Genomic DNA, 15897 nt, shown 5'->3' on the forward strand with positions numbered 1-15897 from the left:
TGACATGGGTTTATGTTATTGTATTTTCGTATTGGGGTTTGTAGTATTTGGGATCGCGGCTGATTAGGGGTGTTGTATAGGCTTGGCTGCCTGAGGTGGTTCTCAATCAGAGTCAGGTGATTCTCGTTGTCTCTGATTGGGAACCGTATTTAGGTAGCCTGGTTTCGCTTTGTATTTCGTGGGTGATTGTTCCTGTCTCTGTGTAGTTTCACCAGATAGGCTGTAATTAGGTTTCACGTTCCGTTTGTTGTTTTTGTATTTGTTTAGTTATTTCATGTATCGTCATTCTCTTCATTAAAGAACATGAGTAACAACTACGCTGCATTTCGGTCCGACTCTCTTTCCACAAACGAAGAACGCCGTTACAACTATCGCCTGCATTGTTTCTGGAGAGATTCTGAGAAGATTAAAAAAATGGCATCCCGTCTTGACCAAAACAATCTAGGGGAAACACTGAATACTACTTTTTACTTCCAACCTTCCTCAAAGCCTCACTCCCAGTACAGTAGACCCAGTGCAACCTGTGTCCCTGGCACAGCACCCTCCATAGCCCTGCATTATTCAAAGCAACCAGGAAGCACACACAGGATGTTAAAGAGGATGTCTCCCTTCATATCCCCCTCATACTTCAGTGTATGTTTACACAGAGAGAAAGACAAGAGTACAACGATGGCAGTGGCCCACACTCATTCATTTAAGATGAGGGGCTTAGCAGTTGAGGCAGAGTTCGCGCTATAGCGAAAGGTAAAGAGCTTTCTTGTGTCTATTCAAAGTTCACTGGTTATGACAGATTGTTTTGATACCGCTCCAAGAATCACTCGGCATCGCAATGTAAACAAGCTGCCAGAGCCCAGCGCTTGAGAAAGGATGAGAGGGGGAATGTATTACACAATGTACAGTTCTACTTTCTATCATCATATTACCCCTCGCTCTAATCCACTGCAGACGGACGCTAACTGAAAGAATTAGCCAAATGTGGAGTCCGGTGACGCAAAAACAATGTCCCACCACTTTGTTGTTGTTGTTGTTGTATTCCACACATCTCCCACTTCAACAGTGCCATGTCAGCAGTGTCCTTGTAGAGGCTGTCCATTTGGACCCAATCAATGATCTTCCTGTTGTTGCTGGGTAGAGTTGGGACGGCCATTTTGGGTCAATAACACAGGTGCTCCTGCCTAGTCATCAGACTGACAGGAGAGAGGATGAGCCGGTCAACTTCCACTCATGCTCAGACTCCAACATCAGCTCACCCACTTGATTCAACCAACAGGGTTTATGTGAAAGGTTATAGGTTGCTTTGGAAATGAAAACCAGAGGTTTGGTGAGGCGCTGTGTGAATAGCCCAACAGCCTCTGTGGCTGCTTCCAGTGGCTCTCAATGTGCTTTCCAGGTATTTGGTGTGAAGGGGGGTGTCTAATTGGATAACTCTTTCTTTCATTCTCTGTGTCGCTGCCGTGGCTCCTGTCTGACACAGACTGCCCTCCATTTGTTAAATAAGCAGGTAACAATGAGAAGTGCAATGGTCATATATATATATAATCACTTGTCTACCCTGAGACGCAATTAGTCTCAATTCTTCACACTGCCTAATGACATTTGGTAGAAAAAAATGATAATGATTTCACATCCGTGCTGAGCGTCTTCACAACGCTAACGGAAAGAGACCCGGGCCTGAATAAAATGGCTGAAGTAAAAAGTAATAACTTGCAGGCTGAGCGAGAGAGAGAGAGAGATTTCCGTTAAAAGGGGAGCTAAATTGAAGAAGGAGCACCTGAAATTTCCAGCAGATTGGCTCTCGAATTCGCTCATTAGTTCACAAACGACTCCAAATGAGCTGTTTAATAATAATCCCCAGTGCGTTTTTGAGGTATCGCCATGGTGATTGCAATAGGAACTCCCTACGAGGGAGAAAGAGGGAGAAAAAGAAAGCAGAAAGCATGAACCCTGCTTTGAGGAAGGTACTAATAGATGGATAGAGACGGCCTGTTCCTTGGAAGAGCAACAACAGGAGTCCTTGTATGTAACGGTATGCCCTCTATACAGGTCATCTTTAATTACCACATGATACAGCCTAGTTATGTTGATTCCATTTAAATCCCCTTGACTGACAAAACGGCCAGACAAGTACGTTTTCCATAGTAACACCAATAAATGGTAATATCGCTAGGGAAAGAGATTAAATGCTTTCACTAGGCTACCATAGTAACACCAATAAATGGTAATATCGCTAGGGAAAGAGATTAAATGCTTTCACTAGGCTACCATAGTAACACCAGTAAATGGTAATATCGCTAGGGAAAGAGATTAAATGCTATCACTAGGCTACCATAGTAACACCAGTAAATGGTAATATCGCTAGGGAAAGAGATTAAATGCTGTCACTAGGCTATCATAGTAACACCAAATCAAATCAAATTTTATTTGTCACATACACATGGTTAGCAGATGTTAATGCGAGTGTAGCGAAATGCTTGTGCTTCTAGTTCCGACAATGCAGTGATAACCAACAAGTAATCTAACTAACAATTCCAAAACTACTGTCTTATACACAGTGTAAGGGGATAAGGAATATGTACATAAGGATATATGAATGAGAGATGGTACAGAGCAGCATAGAGTAGATGGTATCGAATACAGTATATACATATGAGATGAGTGTATAGACAAAGTAAACAAAGTGGCATAGTTAAAGTGGCTAGTGATACATGTATTACATAAGGATGCAGTCGATGATGTAGAGTACAGTATATACGTATGCATATGAGATTAATAATGTAGGGTAAGTAACATTATATAAGGTAGCATTGTTTAAAGTGGCTAGTGATATATTTACATCATTTCCCATCAATTCCCATTATTAAAGTGGCTGGAGTTGGGTCAGTGTCAATGACAGTGTGTTGGCAGCAGCCACTCAATGTTAGTGGTGGCTGTTTAACAGTCTGATGGCCTTGAGATAGAAGCTGTTTTTCAGTCTCTCGGTCCCAGCTTTGATGCACCTGTACTGACCTCGCCTTCTGGATGATAGCGGGGTGAACAGGCAGTGGTTCGGGTGGTTCATGTCCTTGATGATCTTTATGGCCTTCCTGTAACATCGGGTGGTGTAGGTGTCCTGGAGGGCAGGTAGTTTGCCCCCGGTGATGCGTTGTGCAGTCCTCACTACCCTCTGGAGAGCCTTACGGTTGAGGGCGGAGCAGTTGCCGTACCAGGCGGTGATACAGCCCGCCAGGATGCTCTCGATTGTGCATCTGTAGAAGTTTGTGAGTGCTTTTGGTGACAAGCCGAATTTCTTCAGCCTCCTGAGGTTGAAGAGGCGCTGCTGCGCCTTCTTCACGACGCTGTCAGTGTGAGTGGACCAATTCAGTTTGTCTGTGATGTGTATGCCGAGGAACTTAAAACTTGCTACCCTCTCCACTACTGTTCCATCGATGTGGATAGGGGGGTGTTCCCTCTGCTGTTTCCTGAAGTCCACAATCATCTCCTTAGTTTTGTTGACGTTGAGTGTGAGGTTATTTTCCTGACACCACACTCCGAGGGCCCTCACATCCTCCCTGTAGGCCGTCTCGTCGTTGTTGGTAATCAAGCCTACCACTGTTGTGTCGTCCGCAAACTTGATGATTGAGTTGGAGGTGTGCGTGGCCATGCAGTCGTGGGTGAACAGGGAGTACAGGAGAGGGCTCAGAACGCACCCTTGTGGGGCCCCCGTGTTGAGGATCAGCGGGGAGGAGATGTTGTTGCCTACCCTCACCACCTGGGGGCGGCCCGTCAGGAAGTCCAGTACCCAGTTGCACAGGGCGGGGTCGAGACCCAGGGTCTCGAGCTTGATGACGAGCTTGGAGGGTACTATGGTGTTGAATGTCGAGCTGTAGATGATAAATGGTAATATCGCTAGGGAAAGAGATGAAATGCTATCACTAGGCTACCATAGTAACACCAATAAATGGTAATATCGCTAGGGAAAGAGATGAAATGCTATCACTAGGCTACCATAGTAACACCAATAAATGGTAATATCGCTCGGGAAAGAGATTAAATGCTATCACTAGGCTACCATAGTAACACCAATAAATGGTAATATCACTAGGGAAAGAGATTAAATGCTATCACTAGGCTACCATAGTAACACCAATAAATGGTAATATCGCTAGGGAAAGAGATGAAATGCTATCACTAGGCTACCATAGTAACACCAATAAATGGTAATAAAGCTAGGGAAAGAGATGAAATGCTATCACTAGGCTACCATAGTAACACCAATAAATGGTAATAACGCTAGGGAAAGAGATGAAATGCTATGGTAATAACTAGGCTATCACTAGGCTAGTAACACCAATAAATGGTAATATCGCTAGGGAAAGAGATGAAATGCTATCACTAGGCTACCATAGTAACACCAATAAATGGTAATATCGCTAGGGAAAGAGATGAAATGCTATCACTAGGCTACCATAGTAACACCAATAAATGGTAATATCGCTAGGGAAAGAGATGAAATGCTATCACTAGGCTACCATAGTAACACCAATAAATGGTAATAACGCTAGGGAAAGAGATGAAATGCTATCACTAGGCTACCATAGTAACACCAATAAATGGTAATAACGCTAGGGAAAGAGATTAAATGCTATCACTAGGCTACCATAGTAACACCAATAAATGGTAATAACGCTAGGGGAAGAGATTAAATGCTATCACTAGGCTAATCCAGAGTATTGAATATAGTAAACCAAGGTATACTTCCCCCAGAATGTGCTCAGGAAGAAGACACAGGCATATTAGGTTCACTAAAACCCCAATTATCTTGATTCATTCTCTGCTTGTTCTTGTTTAGCCAGGTGTGTAATGTGCTGACTGTGGATCAGCCTGTGCAGATAGGGCCATGGGGAGATCTCCAAAGCTTTGAGGCTATTTCTGACAACACTTAGAGAGGGAGAAATGAGATGATTTTTGATTACGTGGAAACGTTTTGGCTTATGAAGCAGGCCACTTTACCCTTTGTGTGAATGGTGAGCAAGAGTTAAGATTGCTGCGTACCAACAAAAATCAGGACATGCTTACAGTGCTTGTCGGCCAAACATGGGACATGTTAACGTTGATTTCCCTTACATTACCAGAGACGCTCTGGCTAGTAGCTCTGGGTATTCAAACAGCCCCTGAGGCGGTGGAACATTAGTCTTTCCTAATGCTTGGATTCCTCCCAAAAACCCAGCTGAAACAGGATTATGAACTTCAATCAGTCTTCCTCAAGGACGCGGTTTGGGAGGAGTTCCAACGTCAAACCAGGGGAACTTTTAAATTCTCAGTCAGACGGATGCACGTTGACAGACTGATGTGAAACGAGACAGTACAGAGGCCAAGCTTTACCTCCCCAGGGATTCTGCTGTTCTTAAAAGGTCACGGGCAATGCAGGTGCCAGAGACTCTCAAAATGGTATTCACACGAAACAGTACAAACCGTACAGCCCACAACGCAGCCCATCTCACCCTCCCCTCCCACTGTCAGATGAAGGAAGGAAGTTCAGGGGAATAAGGGCATTTGTGAAGAAGCATGATTCCAGTTAATTACAGGTATTACAATGATGATTAGGGAGAGAAAGAAGGAAGACTGGGGAAAGATGGATGGGAAGTGGTCTCTGTAGAAGGCAGAAAAAAGGGACTAAGATATGGGGATCACCAGGAAGGTCATATAATCTTGCTCGTCCCTCCTCCTCTCTCTCGCTCTCTGAAGGCCTATCAGAGGAAGCTAATCTCTTTCACTACCGGTAATTACAGCAGAAAACCTCTTGCTCAACAGAAACAGGGGCTCTGGTTTTATCAAGGACCCATTCTTGATTTACTTCTTCATAATTAGGCCGCACCAATTATCAGTGTGTTCGTTTTTCCCTCTATCACAGCCTACTGGCTGGGTGTGCTGAGGCAGGGGGCGGGGCTCCCATGGAGGAGCCAAACATTGACAAGAGCCAGAATTGCAAGTCAACAACAACTAAGGAGGACAATAAAACCCACTGGGTTGCATAGCAACAACAACAAAAAGAGAGCTTTGGTATTTTGAACTGATTGTTCTTTTCTCCCAGTCTCTCTTCATTTCAGAACACTTTCATTTTTGTGTGTGCGTGTTCTTGTGATTTTTCCTAGAGGTGCACCGGTGCCCTTAACGACTTCATTCTTTGGGAACTCGTAAAACTAGGCCTGAATAGAAAAAAATGATGCTCCGTTCCACTTTGAGCGCAATTGTTACTGTACAAAACCCACCGTCCCCTCTCGCTCTCCCAGCATGTGAATAGTGAGAGTGTAACACAAACAAATGCAATGGCACTTGTTCGGCAGCAGGATACAGGCAGTGTTTCAGCAGACCTTGTTTACAGTGATGCTTCGTAAGCAGGAATGAGATTCTTCCACCATCCAGAGAGAAGTCCAGGTACACAAGAATGCTTTCACAAAACAAACAAGAGAAGGCATTAAAATGGGCCGGGGCATAGGAATAAAATGAGTAGTGCTTTGTTAAAACAACGTAACACTAATTATAAGCTGGGTGGTTTGAGCCCTGAATGCTGATTGGCTGACAGTCGTGATATATCAGACCGTATACCACGTATAAACACTTATTTTTACTGCTATAATTCATGAGTAAACAGTTTATAATAGCAATAAGGCACCTCGGGGGTTTGTGGTATATGGCCAATATACCACGGCTAAGGGCTGTATGCAGGCACTCCTCGTTGTGTCGTGCTTCAGAACAGCCTTTAGCCCTGGTTTATTGGCCCTATACCACAAACCCCCTTGTGCCTTATTGCTTAAGTAAAAACGTGGTCAAGTAATGTTAGGGGTTTGGGGTTAAGATTAGCAGTTAATTTGTCAAGGCAAGAAGCTAGAGAGACAGCTCTGACCACCACTGCACCCGCCAAGTCTATCTGTAGTGCATTACGTCTCAAAATGATGCAACCGCTCATCCAGATAGATGTGGCAGAACAGAATTAGGCATGTGGTGTGACCAGGCCTTGACCTTCCTATCTAAATGGGACACGGTTGAGCTGAGTCTTGCATAACGGAGGCAGACATCAATTTAAGAGATGCTGATCTCCGAGCCCAAATATGCTGATGGCCATAAAGATAAAAACAGAAGCAGACAACTTTGAGAGAGCTTTCATTTCAACCGTAACGACCTGCTCCCATTGGCGTCGTCGCGCAAAGAAAACCTCATATCGACGGGAGTCACTCGAGCTAAGCAGTTTAGTTTTAGGAACAATTGCAAAAGCAGCAACCCCTCCATGCCCCGGTCCCTGCTCCCCCAGCAGTGGAAACGTTAATGAGGGTTTCTCTGGACCCCTCAGAGTCCACTTCATTTCGCCAAGCCCCCTTTCTTGTCGGGGGATACGCCTGACACAGCAACAACAATTTCTCCCATATCCACAGCCAGGGGGGGCAATAAAAACAGAGAGAGGGGGAAGAAGATGAAGACGAGAGAGGAGGATGGTACACCTAGCGAAGGGCGGCCCGGCTGCACTTCAGAAGAAAGGAAAAAGCAGCGCGCTCAGCTTTTTCTTCGCCAGGTCCCGAAGGGTTAATTATATCCACAACCCATCCGCCTCTCGTCTGACCCCCAGGATGTACACTGCACACAAACCTCTGCCCCACACACATATATACACATACACACAAGAGGGGTGGGGGGCTATTGTCTTTCGGCTCAATGCCACTCAGGGAAACCCACTTCAAACACAATCACAGCCCTCAACAGCCCTTGAGGGCCACAACTGACGGTTAGGCCAAGTAGAGAAAGAGAGAATCTCACTGTTGCCCTCTTAAGCTCTGCTCTCAATCAGGTCAGGTCTGAAACACGAAGCCAATCTGGCCTGTACTCCTGGACAGACGATGGAAAGGGACAGACTGGTAGGGAGGCCAAAAAGAGCTCTCTCCTCACCGTCGCCTCAGCAGACGACGTGCATCCATGGCACATCGTGGGAGATTAGATTTACTTTGTACTCCGGCCCCAGGTTCACTCCCTATCCCCACCACTCAGATGGATGTTTCTCATATAGTGCTGCTAGAGCCGTGATGGATTCAGAGGAAGGACAGGGAACACAGTCCCTGCTTGGCTCCAGCAGTAGATCATTCCAATGATAGGAGAAAAGCAGATGCGGCAGCTTCCCAAAGCGTTGGGCATAGCAGGGAGAGGTAGAGAGAGTGGTAGCGGGGATAGAGGACGGGCTGGCCCAGGACTGAATTCATCTGGCATAATGAAAATGGAGGGAGAGATTGGGATCACTAAGAGAGAGGGCCTCCATCCATCAAAGGCCTGCAATAGGAAGGGAAAGGAGGCGTCAATGATAACTGGGGAATATGTGGCAATTCTCCTCCCCAACGACGTAGCATCAGTCTCACCACTCTCATCATTGGCTGGCTTTCTCCATGCAACAGATGAGATTGATGTATTTGGAGGATACTTGATATAGTATGATGAAGGGGTGACAGATGTCTAACACAAGGACACGGTCTCTAAGCAGATATTATGAAAAGCCTTTTTAACTGTGTTGCTAACCATAGCATTCATGCTAACTCTTCCATTGATTAGACGTCTATCTTTTGCCACACAAGGAGGCTCTATGACTGTAGCCTATTGCCGATTTGATGATTTATGATTGGCTTAACAGCAGCAACAAGCTACACGCTCCACTCTCGTGAAAAGCAAGAGCATCAGCATAAATAAAAACATTATCTCACTACTACACATACCCTAGACCCGTGACAATCATATCAGATCATACCCAGACCCGTGACAATCATATCAGATCATACCCAGACCAGTGACAATTATATCAGATCATACCCAGACGCGTGAGAAACATATCAGCTCATACCCAGACCCGTGACAACCATATCTGATCATACCCAGACCTGTGACAATCATATCAGATCATACCCTGACCCATGAGAATCATATCAGCTCATACCCAGACCCGTGACAATCGTATCATGTCATACCCAGACCCGTGACAATCATATCAGATCATACCCAGACGCGTGACAATCATATCAGATCATACCCAGACCAGTGACAATCATATCAGATCCAGACCCGTGACAATCATATCAGATCCAGACCCGTGATAATCATATCAGATCATACCCAGACCAGTGATAATCATATCAGATCATACCCAGACCAGTGATAATCATATCAGATCATACCCAGACCAGTGATAATCATATCAGATCATACCCAGACCAGTGACAATCATATCAGATCATACCCAGACCAGTGACAATCATATCAGATCATACCCAGACCAGTGATAATCAGATCATACCCAGACTAGTGACAATCATATCAGATCATACCCAGACTAGTGACAATCATATCAGATCATACCCAGACTAGTGACAATCATATCAGATCATACCCAGACCAGTGACAATCATATCAGATCATACCCAGACCCGTCACAATCATATCAGATCATACCCAGACTAGTGACAATCATATCAGATCATACCCAGACCAGTGATAATCAGATCATACCCAGACCTGTGACAATCATATCAAGATCATATCCAGACCCATGACAATCAAGTCAGATCATACCCAGACCAGTGACAATCATATCAGATCCAGACCTGTGATAATCATATCAGATCATACCCAGACCCGTGATAATCATATCAGATCATACCCAGACCAGTGATAATCATATCAGATCATACCCAGACCAGTGACAATCATATCAGATCATACCCAGACCAGTGATAATCATATCAGATCATACCCAGACCAGTGACAATCATATCAGATCATACCCAGACCAGTGATAATCAGATCATACCCAGACTAGTGACAATCATATCAGATCATACCCAGACTAGTGACAATCATATCAGATCATACCCAGACTAGTGACAATCATATCAGATCATACCCAGACCAGTGATAATCAGATCATACCCAGACCAGTGATAATCAGATCATACCCAGACCAGTGACAATCATATCAGATCATACCCAGACCCGTCACAATCATATCAGATCATACCCAGACCAGTGATAATCATATCAGATCATACCCAGACTAGTGACAATCATATCAGATCATACCCAGACTAGTGACAATCATATCAGATCATACCCAGACCAGTGATAATCAGATCATACCCAGACCCGTGACAATCATATCAAGATCATATCCAGACCCATGACAATCAAGTCAGATCATACCCAGACCCGTGACAATCAAGTCAGATCATACCCAGACCCGTGACAATCATATTAGATCATATCCAGACCCATGACAATCAAGTCAGATCATATCCAGACCCATGACAATCAAGTCAGATCATACCCAGACCCGTGACAATCATATTAGATTATATCCAGACCCGTGACAATCATATTAGATCATACCCAGACATGGGAATTCATTAGGAATTCTGGATCTGGACCCGGGATCGGGTCTCCAGTATTTGGGTACAGGTGGATCCGTGAAGACCTATAGTTAGGATGGGCCCTAAAGCCCATGCAAACTAAGGCTGATGCTAATGGTTAAGTGCTAACAAACAAAAGCACCCTCAGGGCTAACAAAGATTGTTAACCCCAAAACCCTAACAAACAAAAGTACCCTCAGGGCTTACAAAGATTGCTAACCCCAAAACACTAACAAACAAAAGCACCCTCAGGGCTAACAAAGATTGTTAACCCCAAAACACTAACAAACAAAAGCCCCCTCAGGGCCTACAAAGATTGTTAACCCCAAAACACTAACAAACAAAAGCCCCCTCAGGGCCTACAAAGATTGTTAACCCCAAAACACTAACAAACAAAAGCCCCCTCAGGGCCTACAAAGATTGTTAACCCCAAAACACTAACAAACAAAAGCCCCCTCAGGGCCTACAAAGATTGTTAACCCCAAAACACTAACAAACAAAAGCCCCCTCAGGGCCTACAAAGATTGTTAACCCTAAAACACTAACAAACAAAAGCCCCCTCAGGGCCTACAAAGATTGCTAACCCCAAAACGCTAGAAAAACATGAGCTGGAGCACACCCAGAAAAATTATTTTGTGTGAAAGTGCTGACTAACGAAGAATAAACTATAAACTATAATACAGAAAATCACACACTCCATATATAACCCCAAAAGCTAACAAAGAAAAACACGGGGAAAACTGAGGACTTACCTTGTCTTTCCTGAGACGAGAGGCCTCCTCTCCGGATACCAGGGTCTTGTAGTAGGAGCTACGCTCGGCCGTGAAGTGGACCTTCGATAGGGCGTTCTCTACCAGCGCCACCGATAGGTTGACCCCCTCGATGTGAAGCCAGCCGATGAAGTTACCAGCCTTGTCCATACTCTCTACTTCCACCTCCACCTGCCAGAGAGAAGAGGGAGGAGACAGAAGAGGAGGGAGAAATGAGACTGGGTTAATGTACTGTATCGGGATTAGGTTAGGGATTCTATTAGAGAAAGCGAGGAGGGTGCTCTGAAGCAGGAGACACTCTCCTGTTCTTTAAATAGACAGATCATTGGAGGCCCCTGAGCTCGCTATCGATCTGAGAGCCTTGAGCTCGCACGAACACAGCTGATGTGGCAGCTCTCTCACTGTCAGTTGGCCTTCGCTCTGTTTTGGTCACCGCCGCCGCGCTCATCTTTCATGCACAATTCCCCCCAGCGGAGACACTCAGTGGGTTAGACCTCCAAGACGACTCAGGACCCCCAGATTAATCCCATTGGTCTCTGAGCCGTGGAGGCCTGTTTACAGGGACACCATATGAAAGGACTGGAAAAGTTCTGGAATATAAAGGTCATGAAAATTTGCGTTTCAAAAAGTTAGGAAAAGAAAAATGGGAAAGTGACTGAGCTGGAAAACTAATAGGCCATGAATGTTTTTAGGGGACAGCTGAGGAACATCTCATAGTTCTATAACAAAACACATCCATGATTAGCTGGAGCAGATCCATAATTGAATAGTATAATAGTAAACTTGTTTTCCCTCTTGACTTCAGCTGATGCCAACAACAACCTTAAAATAAATGATTTTCTAATTCAGTATCGAGTCCAAACTTCATCTACCAGTCTTTGGTTAAGACTTCAATACCGTTATAGAGTGAAGTTCCCACACATTTTCAAAATCTTTTGCAATTAGTGCGAGCCAAATTGCATTCCCTGTGGTGCTAACCCTGCTGCTGACAAAGTGCTGGGTATTTAACAACATTAGCCCTTTGGAGACAATAACCTAAATCTGCCTATTCAGGAGAATGACCTATTCATTACGTTTTGTTTCATAAAGCGTGGGAGGAGAGAAAGACAAATCAATATGGCGTTGTTTTTCCCCTCCGACGGCAGAGTGGGAGAGAGAGAGAGAAGAGAGAGGCCAGGTGTGGAGAAGACATACTGGAGAAAGTCAAACGATGAAGACACTGGCTGCTTAGCCTCTGTGGACCCCGTGGGAAATCTGACACAAATCACTTTGCCTTGCTCCTCTGTGCCTTGAATCCACAGTCAAAGTAAAACGCTTTTTAATGAGAGCATAATCTGCTTTGATTAAACACAATAATGACAACACGCTGCGGTGGAAACAGGGACAAACATAGGCCGTGCTTCCTGCTTTCTCCCCCAGCTCCTAGCTGGGTCTTGGGGGGGTTTGAGAGAAGGCGAGGGGGTCATGTTAAGTAATGCTGCCTCGTGAGGGGGGGGGGTTGAGGCTTTCTGACCTGTCTAGGCATGCTTGGTTAAATGGGGTTGGATGTTATGTTTAAATGGATAAGTTGAAGTGTGACTGCAGGATCCCTCCCCACACTACTGCTACAGTACACTACCATGTGTCTGTCTGGTTCAGTATACACACACTGACTCAAGGTGTGTTTATGTGCCAATGTTACGTCCTCAACATGGTGTTAAGAGGACAGATAGACAAGGATTGACAACGGATGACAAGTTCCTCATCTCTTCCCCCCTCCTCCCTTTCTCTCCCCCCCTCCCCAATTTCCCTCTCTCTTCCCTCCCCTTCTCTCCCTTCCTCCCCATTCCCACCTCTCTCTAACTGGCCTGCCAGTTATACAACCAGGCTATTATAGACACACTGCACCTCCTACAACTTAAATGTCAAGCAGGGAGGTGAGGGGGGTGAGTGGAGGGAAAGGTCTGTAGTGAGCTGGAGCTAGCAGGGAGCAGGTAGCGCTCTCTCTTCAGACAGGCTGATGCTCATTATCCTCTCCACCCCTCACTGGGTCTTCACAAACCACAGGCCCAAAAAATGTTAGCAACCCAATGCTCGATGTCAGACAAAATTGAGAGTGGAAATGATTGGATGGAGGGGAGAAATGGAGAGAGGGAGAAGGAGAAATGGAGAGAGGGAGAAGGAGAAATGGAGAGAGGGAGAAGGAGAAATGGAGAGAGGGAGAAGGAGAAATGGAGAGAGGGAGAAGGAGAAATGGAGAAGGAGAAATGGAGAGAGGGAGAAGGAGAAATGGAGAAGGAGAAATGGAGAGAGGGAGAAGGAGAAATGGAGAAGGAGAAATGGAGAGAGCGAGAAGGAGAAATGGAGAAGGAGAAATGGAGAGAGGGAGAAGGAGAAATGGAGAGAGGGAGAAGGAGAAATGGAGAAGGAGAAATGGAGAGAGGGAGAAGGAGAAATGGAGAGAGGGAGAAGGAGAAATGGATAGAGGGAGAAGGAGAAATGGAGAGGAGAGGAGGAGAAATTGAACAATGTGGGGAAAAGAAGTAGAGCAGTGGGATGTTTGGTACTAATCAGAGTAAATAGGAGTGTGTTTGTTATCCATCAGGAGCATCCTATTCACTATGGGCTGCCAAAGAAAATCACTTGCTTAATTTGAGAACATACATCAGAGGCAGACGACTCGGACAGCGAGGCAGACGCGCGACTCGGGCAGACGCGCGACTCGGGCAGACGCGCGACTCGGGCAGACGCGCGACTCGGGCAGACGCGCGACTCGGGCAGACGCGCGACTCGGGCAGAGGGACAGACAGACGCGGGACTCGGGCAGAGGGACAGACAGACGCGGGACTCGGGCAGAGGGACAGACAGACGCGGGACTCGGGCAGAGGGACAGACAGACGCGGGACTCGGACAGAGGGACAGACAGACGCGGGACTCGGGCAGAGGGACAGACAGACGCGGGACTCGGACAGAGGGACAGACAGACGCGGGACTCGGACAGAGGGACAGACAGATGCGGGACTCGGACAGAGGGACAGACAGACGCGGGACTCGGACAGAGGGACAGACGCGGGACTCGGACAGAGGGACAGACAGACGCGGGACTCGGACAGAGGGACAGACAGACGCGGGACTCGGACAGAGGGACAGACAGACGCGGGACTCGGACAGAGGGACAGACAGACACGGGACTCGGACAGAGGGACAGACAGACGCGGGACTCTGACAGAGGGACAGACAGACGCGGGACTCTGACAGAGGGACAGACAGACGCGGGACTCGGACAGAGGGACAGACAGACGCGGGACTCGGACAGAGGGACAGACAGACGCGGGACTCGGACAGACAGACGCGGGACTCGGACAGAGGGACAGACAGACGCGGGACTCAGACAGAGGGACAGACAGACGCGGGACTCGGACAGAGGGACAGACAGACGCGGGACTCGGACAGAGGGACAGACGCGGAGAGAGAGAGAGAGACAGACGCGGGACTCGGACAGAGGGACAGACGCGGAGAGAGAGAGAGAGACAGACGCGGGACTCGGACAGAGGAACAGACAGACGCGGGACTCAGAGAGAGACAGACGCGGGACTCGGAGAGAGAGACAGTGGGGAGAAATTGAGAGAGAGACAGTGGGGAGAAAGAGAGAGAGGGACAGTTGGGAGAAAGAGACAGTGGGGGAGAGAGAGAGAGAGAGAGAGGGGGAGAGAGAGAGAGAGAGAGAGAGAGAGAGAGAGAGAGAGAGAGAGAGACAGAGAGAGAGAGAGACAGTGGGAGAGAGAGAGAGAGTGGGGGAGAGAGAGAGAGACAGTGGGAGAGAGAGAGAGACAGTGGGGAGAGAGAGAGAGACAGTGGGGGAGAGAGAGAGACAGTGGGGGAGAGAGAGAGACAGTGGGGGAGAGAGAGAAAGAGACAGTGGGGGAGAGAGAGAGAGACAGTGGGGGAGAGAGAGAGAGACAGTGGGGGAGAGAGAGAGACATGGGGGAGAGAGAGAGACAGTGGGGGAGAGAGAGAGACAGTGGGGGGAGAGAGAGAGACAGTGGGGGAGAGAGAGAGACAGTGGGGGAGAGAGAGAGACAGTGGGGGGAGAGAGAGAGAGTGGGGGAGAGAAAGAGGGGAGAGAGAGAGAGACAGTGGGGGAGAGAGAGAGAGACAGTGGGGGAGAGAGAGAGAGACAGTGGGGGAGAGAGAGAGAGACAGTGGGGGAGAGAGAGAGAGAGAGTGGGGGGAGAGAGAGAGAGACAGTGGGGGAGAGAGAGAGAGACAGTGGGGGAGAGAGAGAGAGACAGTGGGGGAGAGAGAGAGAGAGAGAGACAGTGGGGGAGAGAGAGAGAGAGAGAGAGACAGTGGGGGAGAGAGAGAGAGAGAGAGACAGTGGGGGAGAGAGAGAGAGAGACAGTGGGGGAGAGAGAGAGAGAGAGACAGTGGGGGAGAGAGAGAGAGACAGTGGGGGAGAGAGAGAGAGAGAGACAGTGGGGGAGAGAGAGAGAGAGAGAGAGACAGTGGGGGAGAGAGAGAGAGAGAGAGACAGTGGGGGAGAGAGATATAGAAGAGAGAAGGTGTGAGAGATAGTAAAGAGGGAGAGATGGTAGAGGGAGAGATGGTAGAGGGAGAGATGGTAGAGGGAGAGATGGTAGAGGGAGAGATGGTAGAGGGAGAGATGGTAGAGGGAGAGATAGTAGAGGGAGAGATAGTAAAGAGGGAGAGATAGTAAAGAGGGAGAGATAGTAAAG

At 47.1% G+C, this 15897-nt stretch overlaps 1 protein-coding gene across 1 annotated transcript in view; it reads right to left on the reverse strand.

Annotated features, from left to right (window-relative positions):
* The window catches only part of LOC124016973 (staphylococcal nuclease domain-containing protein 1-like), a 137800-nt gene extending 126170 nt beyond the window's left edge, over positions 1 to 11630 (reverse strand). Inside the window, exons 1-2 of the mRNA XM_046332304.1 lie at positions 11585 to 11630; positions 11165 to 11484 (exon numbers count right to left, since the gene is read on the reverse strand). Of these exons, the coding sequence (XP_046188260.1) occupies positions 11165 to 11484; positions 11585 to 11630 (366 nt within the window). The remainder of the gene's footprint in view (positions 1 to 11164; positions 11485 to 11584) is intronic.
* Between the last annotated feature and the right edge of the window lie 4267 nt (positions 11631 to 15897).

The sequence above is a fragment of the Oncorhynchus gorbuscha genome, unplaced genomic scaffold (genome assembly GCF_021184085.1).
Source record: "Oncorhynchus gorbuscha isolate QuinsamMale2020 ecotype Even-year unplaced genomic scaffold, OgorEven_v1.0 Un_scaffold_134:::fragment_1, whole genome shotgun sequence".
In the NCBI taxonomy this organism is placed as follows: domain Eukaryota; kingdom Metazoa; phylum Chordata; class Actinopteri; order Salmoniformes; family Salmonidae; genus Oncorhynchus; species Oncorhynchus gorbuscha.